Here is a 12,663-nt window from a genome sequence, read left to right as displayed (position 1 = left end):
TTTCATTGCTGATAAACCCTAACCTTCAATGAAGAGTATTTTCTGTTTTTACGTAAAATTGTATCGTGTCATCCAAGGCAAGCCTGAAGAAAATTTGGTTATTGGAACAAAATGTAAGTTCTGTTGATTAAAGGATTATATGCATGTCAAGATCACTTGAATTTATGAATGTTTTACCCCTTTTAATCCATTGCTTTTTATAGAAAGGGGTGAAGAAGTCGTCATTGCGGTTTCAACGAACTAACAGTGCAAGAACGCTCAACCTTAAAGACAAAGTGAGTGTTACATGCACAATGAGTTTTTATCATTAACTCATTGACTCCTGAGGGGGCCTTCCCCCCACCTCTAATTGACAAGTAAAATCATCTGGCATTAGACAGAGTAAAATAAAGGAGTCAGTGGGTTAATGTATCGTGGTTGTGTTTAAGTTCTTTTGTTGCTTTTTTCATACCAGCAGCACCACTAAAACTATAAATTATGTATACTTGGTGAACTTGTGGTGCTGATGTCAACATGATTGTCAATTAATGGGTGCATATGAGTGTGTCGGCAGGTGTGAAAGTACACACTGTACCATTTAAATTCAGTGTTTTTTTGTAAAGTCTTCCTTGCATGATACTTCCTCTTTTTTTGCACATCCTGAATTAATTGCCTGAATTTTTAGGGAGAGTTGCTTCTATTCAAGGATGTAGTGTACTACATGAATTACGCATTATCTGCATATGGGTGGCCAATCTACGTGAAGAAAAATAGTTCTTTTGGATGTTGCAAGCTTTTAAAGAATGTGAGGTAATAATTTTGTCTTAACGCAAGGTTGTTGCCTAAGAAAATTTTATGGGAACCCTTTGGGCTTCCAACATAAAGTTAGTAGCCCAAGTCATTTTTTTCAAAAGCCCAGAATTAACTCATTAACCCAGCTTTGCCTCCTTTTTTCATTGTTTAATCTCCAGCTGGGATCAAATTTACAAGAAAGTGAGGACAAATCACCTTGTAATAAGTTAGGTCCCTGTTTGGGCTACTCGTTCAGAAATTTGGTTGCCCACCCTCGTTAATAAGGTTCCTCAGGCGACCGGGCGACCGTTAGGCAGCACTCTTGCTTACGAGAGCTAAGGAGAGTAAAAGGTATTTTTTGTTAGTAATGAGTACTTATAGTTAAGGAGAGAATGAGCACTTTCTTTTTTGCTCCAAACTGTATGAAACAAAGGTAAAAGTAGCAAACTTGATATCTCAGTGGCAGGCAGTAAAGCTATGAAGCAGCCATAAAACTACAATACTTGTGACTTTGTTGGAACACCCTTCCCAGTTTTCCCCCTCCGTTATTGTTGATTTCAAAACTACCAGCGGTTGCCCAAAAAATTCTCAAAACATTGAATTGGGAGGGGGGACAGGATAAGACGGGATAAGCTGCAATCTGGTAACGCTATGATTCTAGGCCATTCGTGTAATGTGTTCCAACAAAATGTGCCTAGTATTGTAGCTCTGGGTTTAGAGATTACAAAGCTCTTTAGAACTTCCAACCAATAGGCTGTAGCCATTGAAGTTTCTGATGACATGAACATCAATGGTCTCTTTCCATCCTTACTGTTGGCTTACCAAAAAGCACCACAACACCGGAACATAAAAACCAGTGGAGAGAACTCTCACCTCCCACCAATGTGGCCCAGGTTTCATTCCCAGACTTGCTTCATATGTGGATTGAGTTTGTTGGTTCTCTACTCTGCACTGAGAGGTTTTTTTCCAGGTAGTTTTCCCCTCTCCTTAAAAACTAACATTTGATTTGATTTGCAGTAATTTGTTGATTTCAGTTAGTATCCCTAATTAGTACTCCAGTGCTAGAAGACTAGACACTTAAATAGAGTTCCTTTTTCCTTTCCTTACGTCCCACCGGGTTTAAGAACATTGAAGGTTTTTGAGACAGGGCAGGCCTGCAGTTTATTCATTTTTTCCTTATCAAAGAAGACCAAGAGAGTCTAACCAATTGCAGGGGTCATTACAATACAATAACAATACAAGACAATCCATACTTAATTCACCACTCCCCATAGGGGCTTTTCAGGGCCAATGAAACACAATTACAACAGAACAGAACATTCAACAACAACAACTACCGGTACATGTATTAGCTACTTTCATATAACCTGCAATACATTTTGTGTTCCCCACAAATTTTGCATAACCTATTGTTTTCAAAATGCTCTTGGGAATAGTTGACATAAGTTTATAATATGCAAAATTTGTGGGGAAAACAAAACTGCATTGTGGGTTAAATTATGAAAGTAGCTAATTGAGAATCCTAACTGGCCGGAGGCAAGCTACACATGTAGCTGGCTATTTTTCAAGTGCAGCTGAGAAGTTGAACCAGGGACTACCAGGATCAAATTCAACCAGTGGTCAGAGGATACCTGGATCTCAAGGCATGTGCCCTAACTGCTGGGCTGCACTTCCTTCCTTATTTCAAAGGCAGCGCTTTCTCCTCTGTTATTTAAAAACCCTGAATATTGGTCTGGCTGGAGTTTTGATTCCACGACCTCCTGCACAGTAATCCGAAGCTCGATCAACCAAGTGAGCCAACTAGTTGGCAGTCTTATTCTTATTCAATGTAATGAAAGGATTTTTCCCTGTTTTTGCTCTGCATTATAGTTCCAACAAGTTTTATTCATATTTCTTTATGGCAGGTGTTGTTATACCTGCCGTTCTCCAGATCAAAGATCACACAAATTTGTGGATGTAGAAAGTGACAACTGCTGCCGCTGTAATTATTCAGCACTCAAGAGGATTGCTAGTATTCATAATCGAGATGTCATTTATGTCAGTTATCATAACAAAGTAAGTTGTATCACAAGCGAAGTGAGTATTCTCAATGTCAGCCTGCCTTGGCCTAACCCTAACCCTGAATAGCCTGCTTTCAAGCATAGCTAATGTTATGAAACCCCTTAATTAATATTATGAAGGGACAGTGAACACCCCCCAGTTATGGCGAAGTATGGTTTTCTCACTCAATTTGCATAAATGATGTTGTTTTTTGGTATTTCTTCGACTGTCCAAAGGAATTTTGTCCCGCATTGTAGCTGAGTCTCATTCCAAAGCATGTGCATGTAATTTTTTTTTTCCTTAGGGGTTAGGGTTAGGGTTTTATTGATATACAGTACGTAATAATAATTATTATGAACTGTTCACATTAATTTTATGTCCTGTGGAAAGGGCCTTTGGTAGCTTTAGTTTCCTTTTAACAACTCTGTCACTATTTAGAGGTTGGGTGACTGAGTTGTTTTTTTTGCTTATTTTAGTTGTATGAGACACCCTTCTTTGTTTGTATGGATCATGACAAGAGAGCAGTTGTGGTTACCATCAGAGGAACATTGTCCCTTCAGGTACTGTATTGAAAATGTGGTTCAGCATTGTCTGTACCCTTAACGATAACGATATTTGTCATCACAGTGGTCAAAATGATGTGGACTCGCAAGGCACAGCTAAGTGAGTCCACAACAAATCTTGACCACTGTGATGAAGAATGTCATTGTCGAGAAGAGTACAGACAATGCTGAACCACATTTGATTTGTTTTTTACCACAATATTCAAAGCCAAAGAAAATGTTTATTTCAGAGCATGACCAAGATCATGACACAAAGAAAGAGCAAGCGTTGTCTATAACTTTTTTGCAATCTGATTGGTTTATTTCCCAAAATGAGTGTTCCTGATTGGCTATGACAAATGCATTCCACATTGACACAAGCAGCGTTGTCTTCTTTCTTATCGACAACAGCAAATTAGCCAATCAGATTGCGAGCTTACAAGAAATTGTGGTAAAAATCCAAATAGAAAGCGGTGTTTTGTTGAACCGTGACCAATAATATTAAGTTAGATTTTGGGGAATGTCATGGAAACTTCCTAACTTCCCATGAAAGAATTGTTTAATACGCATAAAAGTTATACGCGTAATAAACTCCATTCTTTAGTCTTCATTCTTTACCAGCTCCATCCTTAACAAGGTTCAGGTCCACAGGGGGAAAAATAATTATTACTGGGTTGCCCTATGGCAAACCCAGTCGGAAATTAGGTAGATTTCCGTTTTTTTTTTTTTAGTATTTTTTTCCGTGTCGGTAAAAGTCTTGCCTGTCACTCCCCTGGTAAGTGGTGTCTTTGTGCATAGAGCCTTCTGCGCGTATTTTCTTAGGATCGAGAGGGTAGTGGAACTGCGTAGATTTCTCTGGTGGACACAGTAGAATCATTAACTTAGCCTGCAATGGCGTCGAAAGTCATGTAACGCAAATGGCGTTTTACTGGATCCTTAAACAAAATGTACCCTTATGGAGCTCAATAATGGAAAGTCAGTTGGGTAAACTAGGCAGGAATCTCAAAAGCGACGAGTACTGGACTTCAACAACAATCTATCGCCCGTCGAGACGAAATCAAAGTGAGCTGTGTTTACCTGAAGTACATGGTAATTTGACACGATTGAGTTTCTTGTCTTCACGCACGGAATGAAATAGGAAGAGGTTTTCACCTCTAAGAGCAAATATGTTGTTTGTTTCAATAAAATTTTTGCTGGAAAAGGATTCTGTGGTTTTTTCTGCCTTTGTGAATTATAATATCATGTTGTGTATTGAATTTTCGAGCTTAAGGTTGAAATGTGATATGGGAGAAGTTTTTTAGTATTGCTCTGTAAGCAGGAAGGGTTCACAGGCCTGTTGGAAGCATGCTTGAAACTTTCAAAAACCCGGAATCTTGCCGTCATTTGACAGGGATACTTCACTGTTTGGCGAGTAAACATGCCGCGGTAACTTAATCACGGCGCCCGCTGAATTCCGGCATGTCACTTTCGATTTTGCGATTTATTTGTGCAGCCAAAACGTACAATAACAAAATTGAACGTTGCAAAAATCCCCCAAATGTTTATCGCTGATCGTACCTGTTTATATTCTATATTCACGGTTCAAAATAAATGTTGTTTTCATGTCGTAAATATGTTATTCTCGAGCGATCGTCCTGGAAACTTCCTTCTGCTCTTTCTAAAAACTGTGTATCAATATTCATTTACTTTTGCATCAATATTTGTTTTTGCATAAAGCAAGCTAACAAAATCTGTACCTTGCTGAGTTCGCATTTGTTAGCGTTAATAGTATTTTCGGTCCGATGCTTCTGTTTTATGAGGGGTACCTTATATTACTTTGGTCTCCCATCCAAACACTAACCCCGCCCAACAGGGATTAACTTCAGTGAACTTTGGTATTACAAAGCTGTCAGATGCTCAGAGGGCACGCTTCAACTTGTGGTCAAAAGAAGTTTATCAACATGTCAGCCCAGAAGCCAATGTTTCTCACTTCCCATTTATTTTCTTCAATCTTTCTGGGTTCAGTACTTTGCTAGTAACCACATGTCTTCTCAGACTATTTACCTAAGACTTCTACCATGGCACTACAATGATAGACAATACCAAAACAATATTGTGCACTGTTAGAGCTACATATTACGCAAGGACAGATCTGTTTCCTCGTACGAACGTGTGAGGACCTGTGAGCAAAAGGGCCTCGTCTGGTATGACTTCTTAATGACCCCCCAACTTGAAAAAAATTTCTGGAACGGTGCACGTACCACAGGCAACCCAGTGTACCCTCACGGAGGGTCTAGTTGTTTGAATGTTTTAATAGTAAGATTATATTATTGTATCATTTTAGGTGCTAGAAATCTTTGCTTTGGAAAGGTGTTCACCCTCTATGATTCATGTAAGCTTCCCCTGAAATTAGCGATGGTATACTATGGTTTTGCTTTGACATTTCCCCAAACAGGACATCCTTACAGATTTCTCAGTTGAAGCCGAAAGACTACCATTAGAAGGAGGTGATCCAGATTGGTTTGCACATAAGGTACAAAACTTGATGATCATGTACTGTACATGCAAATGCATTCAGTGGCAGCCAAAAAATCAGAAAGTCAAGTGACTTTGAGCTTTATTTCTTTGTTGAATTCTTTTTCAGTATTGCTGTCATGTTATGGTATGTCATGTCTGTCGATTATTGACAATGATTCTAGGAGTAGATGTGCTATTTTAGATGTAACTAGAAATAGCTAATCAGGCCAGCCAAGTTGGTCAGCTATGTGAACTATGTCATATGCAACAAAGTACAAAGAAACATAGGCTTAGCATACTTCTTTCTGCAGTAACCAGCGCCCACTTGATTTGATAGCTAAATCGGTATTGTAGTGGTCATTCACTCAAATCCCATTTCATTCTTATTTTCCAGCCTTTCCTTTTGTTTAAGAATGAAAATAAGTGAAATCAAAGTTTTAGAGCAATGCTTCAATGTCCCCATGTCATTATCATCAAGCTAATTAAATTACAACGTAGATGAGCTTTGTTTTCATCTCTAATTTTTCAGCTTGTTAACACTGGGCACAAATCACTTCCAATTTTGCGATCTTCTGATCTGCACCCGGTGTTTGAAAGTAGGAAAAATTATGATTATGCAGATTATGTTGGTGCATATCCTGGCATCTCTTTCACTGCATTACTGAGCATAAATACTGCAATTGGAAAACACTCAAAAGAGGACCATAAGCTGCTTGTTTCCAGTTTATAAGACCATGTTACAATTATGTAAAGTCCAGCACAAAGCTGGACTATTTTGATCTACGAGATGCTGTACACGTGGAAAATGAAACCCAGACCTAACACACAATCGGATTCCACTCATACCAAACTTTTTGCATGGTAAATTTTTACTTTATATTGCTGATTTTTATTCTTAAACCTTTGACTACCAAGTTCAATCAGTATGTACAATGTACATGTAAATTCACCTCTCAATTTCAAAACACTGTCAGGTAGACAAGTAACTGAGAATTAGAATGAACTTTTAGATTATGGGGTTTTAGCCAAACCTTGTGTTTCCGTTTTTTAATGTTTAAGGGTAAAGGTAGAGAATCTGATTCCACCAATGCGTCGAACGAAAAATTAATGTTGGCCGACATGTCGGCTGACAGTTGGCAGACATGTTGGCCACAGTTTAATCTTATAGGTACTAGTGTTTCATTTTCAAAATAGCGGCTATTTGGCTATCATGTTTTCGTCATTTCTTATGAAGTTGTTCTTGCAAAATTAGACAGTGTAAGTATTTCAACCAACACGTCAGCTGTAGTGGGTCGGTGGTGTGTCAACCAATGCATCAGCCGATGTGTTGTTGGGATCAGATTCGCATTTACCTGTTTATTATAAGTAACTTTCATAACTGTGATGATCTAAAAAGATCTTATCATGCTTCTGTCTTACTTTTCCCATTGTATTTCTAACTTGCTCTGTTTTTTGGCTTTTTTAGGGTTTTATGAAAGCTGCTCTTTACATCAAGAATAGGTTGGAGGGTGGAATTCTCACTAGAGCCTTTCATTCTGACCCAGTAGGTAGATTATTCTGCAATATCTTGCACTGTTGTTCGAGATTTGAGAGAGAAGAAAGGACACTGTAACTTGTGGAGCGATTCATTCCAATAGTAGCTCTATTTTGCATTTCTCCATAGGACAGACACACGGAATCTTACCGTCTAATGATAGTTGGTCATTCACTTGGTGCAGGGACGGCAGCCATATTGGCTATTCTCCTACGGCCGTATTATCCCGATCTGTTTTGTTATGCCTACTCACCGCCTGGCGCAAATCTAAGGTAAACTGACAAGTGGAATGTGAGCTTCTGAAATTTATAGTCTGATATGAACTGTCTACTTGTATCCTTGGACTTGTGTTTCATTATACATGTAACTTTTTACCTAGAAGAGTGATATTACCTTCAAATTGATAGTTTCTGGTTTTGAAGTTGTGTTAAAGTTTAGAGCACTAGGAAAGCATGAAGGCAACGACTGGGTATTAAATGACTCTGCAACTCACTGGGAAAAGAATTTCCTTGCCAACATGGAGCGTGTAAACTGCAGGTAGGAGGTTAGGGTTGCAGGTCATTGTTTCACCATAGCTGAAACAACGCAAACCTTTATTAATGCTTTAGATAATGTTTAAGGCAAAAGTTTTCATTTTTGTAAAGGTTTGGGTTGTTTCAGGTCTGGTTAAACAATGACCTGCAGCTTGCACTTTACATCCTCCATTGCCAGCATCTGTTATGTTTGATTTTTTTAGTCAAGTGCTGTATTGTCAATTCTAAAGAAATTACTTTGGCTGATGACAGCATGCCAAGCCAATCAAATTTGACAATCATCACATCAAGGAAATAAATGTAACTGGTGCTAAAGTTAGAATTCTTTATTTTCACGTCAAGCTTCCTGTGGCCTCCATCTTGAATGATTATGACGTACTGTTGTTTCCCTATTGTTATTATAAAAAAGTTCATGGTGTCATAACAGAGATGGCAGCACACAAGGAATTTGAAAGTCAAAATACTGTGTTCTGAAATTGGTTTTGATCTTGCCTGATACATAATTGTGTCAGAGGGCTATTGTATTGAAAGAGTAGAGCTTTGCATTCAACTCTCTTTTGCTTTTTTTCCAGTCTTTCAGCTGCAAAGTACACCCGGGATTTTGTCATATCAGTTGTTATTGGGAAAGACATGATTCCAAGGTATAGATGTTCCCCCAAATGTAGCAACCGATTTTTAGGCGTGCTCATTTTTTCACTTGTAAGATATCTAAAGTATTTCATTTTATTTAGAAGAGAGAAGAAGAAGAATTTTACAACAATAGTAATTATTATTGTATTACTCTCTAATGTATCCATATCCCACAACATAATTATGGGATATTGGTTTGGGGTAACAACCTGGAATGGTTGCAACCTGGAATGATTTACATGAGAACGTAAAACAACTTTCCCAAAAATTAATCTAAGAACAACTGAAAGTCAACATCATGCAGGGCTACTGTACTCATAAATTGATAAATATTCCATACAGTGAACAAATCCTCCATATTTTTACTAGCTCTCTTTTCCTCTTGCTTTTCGATTATCAATTACTTTTGTTTTTTTCTTCCGTTCCTTTCAGATTACCAACTCTTTATTGCCAGTTTAACTACTTAATTATGTTACTCAGCTAGATTAGCTTCTTAGTTATCCTGAGTAACTTATACCTTTTACTGTTTCCCCTACATAGTTGTAAATATTTTTTTTCATTTAAACAAGATAATAAAGTTCATTGTTGCTGTTGGTGTTGACCGTATCTTTGCAGAAATATCAATTTAAAAATGATTGTTTGGTTAACTTTTTTCTATCCAGATTAAGTCTAAACACCCTGGAAGATCTCCGGAACAAAATGTTGGCTGTAATTTCACATTCTACGACGCCTAAAGTAGGTTTATTCTAGGTTACTGAAGATCCTCGATAGTATGTCATTTTCACTTCACTCAAACCATGTTTGCTTTACGGTGGCTCAAACCGGTTTCAATAATTTGAAATGAATGTTTTAATTGAAGGGTTAACTCTACATTACTATACCTTTGTATGGTACCAAATGAGATAAGAGCGTTTTAAGGTGGCTCCCTACCGTATTCCTGAATATCGCTACTACAAGGCACAAGTTACAAAAGGAAACCTAGTTAATTTATCTTGCAGTTGCCTTGTAGAGATTTACCAGTATCGGTACCGATATCATAACGCTTATTTTAAAATCTCTTTTCCAAAAAACCTTGACACTTCCGGTTCAATTTTCCCCACCCCACGCGGGCAAAGGTCAAATTCCCCACTCCCCGGGCACAGAAGATAGTCAAATGGGAGGGGGGGGAGGGGGAAGGGGGGTTTGAAGTTTCGATTTGATCGGCGTATAACATCGCAGCTAAATTACGCTTCAATTACGCTATCTTCAGATTGAAAGAAAATTCACAGCGAGAAACAAAATAATTTTGTCATTTCTTCATTTATTTTAGCAAAAGTGGCAGCAAATTTGCGCCATGATAACATTTGCCATTAATCCCCTCCACTAACTATGGTTAGATGATAGTTAATAGATGGTTAGATTCAATCTTCCAAATAGCACAGTTCGTTGTTGAAAGTGTCAAAACTGGTTTGTAAAGAGAATGGAAAGTTTTATCCAAATAAAGACAAAATAGCAATGTTCGTCCTGAAACTTACCAAGCGTTTAACAAACAACTGTCTTATTGCAGTGGAAGATTCTTCGCGGTTGTGCTTGTCGTTGCGCGTTTGTTTGTTGTTATGGATGCAAGTGTCTTAAGTTTGAGTCCGAAGAACAAGAAACCGATGAAGACTGGGAAAACTTTGAGGTTCCTAGGTACAAGAGTTTCCTGACGCGCAACTTTTACCCACCCGGGAAAGTCATCCATGTTGTCAAAACGGTCTCCGTGCCAGCGTGAGTTTTATTGTTATTAATAATCATGGATAAGTGAAGTGCTTTCGATCTTTAGTAAACTGAAATTTTTCATTGAAAGGATTGGCCCAAAATACTCAAGCATGTACTCAGGGAAGGTGGCCAAGTAGGGTACTTCCAGAAAGTGTCCTTAACCCGGCAATAAGGTTTACAAGTAAGAGCTCAACATTTTGGTAATCGACTTGATACAATGGCAATGTCAAGCCCTGAAGTCGAACAGACAATCAAATCTGTTTCTTCCTTTTTTAGAAAGCTTTTGTATCCGAAATAAATGAATTTAAGAATAAGTTATTTTTTAAATTACCCAGGCTCCACCATGTTCAATAATTGTAACGTGTTGTAGTTGGCCTTTTGTTCTTACACAAATTTGTGTCAGAACTACAGAGCAATCGTATCGCGACAAAATTGTTCAAGGCAGTAGTCTCCTTCGCAGCCGCCTTTCCGGGCCCGGGAAATTTGAAAGTGACGGTAATTATGCAAACACTTTTTTGGCAAATTTCTGAACAAAATCGATTGCAAACGCAGTTTCCTTTGGTTTAAAGTTATGTTTTCTTAGCATTGGAGGTCTCCTTTCAATAATACATGCAGCCAATTTTCAATACAGTAAAAACCGGCGTACAAGAACATGTGGATTAAGAACAACCAGGCTGAAATTTGGTAAAAAAGGAGCACATATATAAGAACACATTCAGCCTGAAAATTGAAAATTGTTCTTATATTTAAAAACTCTTCCCTTTTCAGTTTAATAGAACAAACAGTGTCTGTAGCTGTAGTCTGTGGTATTGCACTAAGATCTCTGTATAAATGCTAGTAATTTCACTTGCTGTGTATAGCAAATGTACAACAACTGTATTTGGAATTATAAAATTCATTAATAATTCATGATGGGAAAACAAAATAAATGTTTTATTAATCAATATCTGTATTTCTGATACAGATTTCTCTTCATTTACATAAATGTTTCTTTCAATTTTCACGGTTAAAATGTCTTGAATCACCAAAAATACCTAGTGTACATTAACACTTAAATGCTGACATTTCATAAGCGCGATAAGATATTCGCGTCCGATCTGCATGGGCGTGTACAATGGCTCGCCTATCGGCTCGCCATTGTAAACGCCCATACAGATCTCCCGCTCACATTTTATCTACTACTTAAACGTCTTATAATGTTGTGTGTCTCAAGTTTGATTTCTCTCAAAGTTATGTATTTCATCATAGTAAGTAAATCCCTCACATTTTTTTAGAAGTAAAAAATTAAGAACACTAAAGAACACTTTCAGGCTGATTTCACCTAAAATACCCGATATATAAGAACCCAATCAGCCTGAACCCCAAAAATAGGTGTTCTTGTATGCGGGTTTTTACTGTATTTATGTTAGTTCGGCAATTATATCAGTGGTGTTCCTTTCCTTTATCAATGGCTTTTGCATAAGGAAAGAGTAATTCCTGGCCCCAGTTTTTCGAACGATGGATCGCCAGGAGTTTTGTATAGAGTACCAAGATGGCCCCCGTTTCTTTGTTTTTGAATACCAAGATGGCGGCGGTGACGTCACGCTCTATAAGTTGTAAACATTTACCAGACGTGATCTAGTCAGACGATCGGTTTGTCTCGGTCGCTCTGTTCATTTGCTGCTCTATCGTTCTATTCCGATCAGTTTGATTCTTGAAGAAGTTTATCGTATGTACAATTTGTGCCTATTTTTTAGTCGCTGTGGTCGAAAACGGAAACTTTACGAGCCAGTTTGGGCAGACTTAGAAGACTTTCAGAGCCTTGAGATTTCGAGTCTGATGTGGGAGGATCATTATCCAGACTTTGTACTCGATGCTCTTAATCAGTGCCTTCCCAGTAAGGAGCAAGAGGAGCTTGTCCTTAATGCACCCCCACAACCAAGCCCCAACACCTTGGAGGTGCCTATATCAGAACGGAGGCAAAATAACCACATTCATAGGGAACTCAATCACAAACAAACCAACGCGAGGTCATCCGGATCTTTACGGGAAGGTAACTGTGCTTGTTTGTTGTTTTTTAGTGTAGAATTCTGTGACAGCCCAATGTCGTGCTTAAAGGGGCTATGTCAATCAAAAATTATGTAACTTCATGATGCCCAAAATGACCAAAAAGTAGAATGAGACATTGCAATAACCACTTAAAACTGTTGAACAACATAAAAGAAATACAGCAAAAGGAAATAAAAGCATGGATGAACACAAATGGACAAGATTGAAATGGATTGCATTTGGGTATTAGTCGGCCCAACGTTTATGAAGTTTTATTGCAAATCTCCTGGATAAGGATCGTTTTTGCTCAGAATCATCTTGTTTGTGATGATAATTTTATCAGTAAAGG

The 12,663-nt window shown here is 38.1% G+C and overlaps 1 protein-coding gene across 1 annotated transcript in view; it reads left to right on the top strand.

The window, feature by feature from the left end:
• Window positions 1–12,663, top strand: part of LOC138043168 (diacylglycerol lipase-beta-like) — a 31,640-nt gene that overhangs the window by 10,667 nt on the left and 8,310 nt on the right. The window contains exons 4-14 of the mRNA XM_068889309.1: window positions 204–275; window positions 665–789; window positions 2,676–2,826; window positions 3,288–3,371; window positions 5,788–5,865; window positions 7,315–7,392; window positions 7,513–7,655; window positions 8,489–8,557; window positions 9,209–9,281; window positions 10,093–10,295; window positions 12,023–12,318. Coding sequence (XP_068745410.1) covers window positions 204–275; window positions 665–789; window positions 2,676–2,826; window positions 3,288–3,371; window positions 5,788–5,865; window positions 7,315–7,392; window positions 7,513–7,655; window positions 8,489–8,557; window positions 9,209–9,281; window positions 10,093–10,295; window positions 12,023–12,318 — 1,372 coding nt within the window. The remainder of the gene's footprint in view (window positions 1–203; window positions 276–664; window positions 790–2,675; window positions 2,827–3,287; window positions 3,372–5,787; window positions 5,866–7,314; window positions 7,393–7,512; window positions 7,656–8,488; window positions 8,558–9,208; window positions 9,282–10,092; window positions 10,296–12,022; window positions 12,319–12,663) is intronic.

Source organism: Montipora capricornis, chromosome 3 (assembly GCF_036669925.1).
Source record: "Montipora capricornis isolate CH-2021 chromosome 3, ASM3666992v2, whole genome shotgun sequence".
In the NCBI taxonomy this organism is placed as follows: Eukaryota; Metazoa; Cnidaria; class Anthozoa; order Scleractinia; family Acroporidae; genus Montipora; species Montipora capricornis.
Note: the sequence above shows the minus strand (reverse complement) of the source record. Positions and strands in the feature narration are given on the sequence as shown.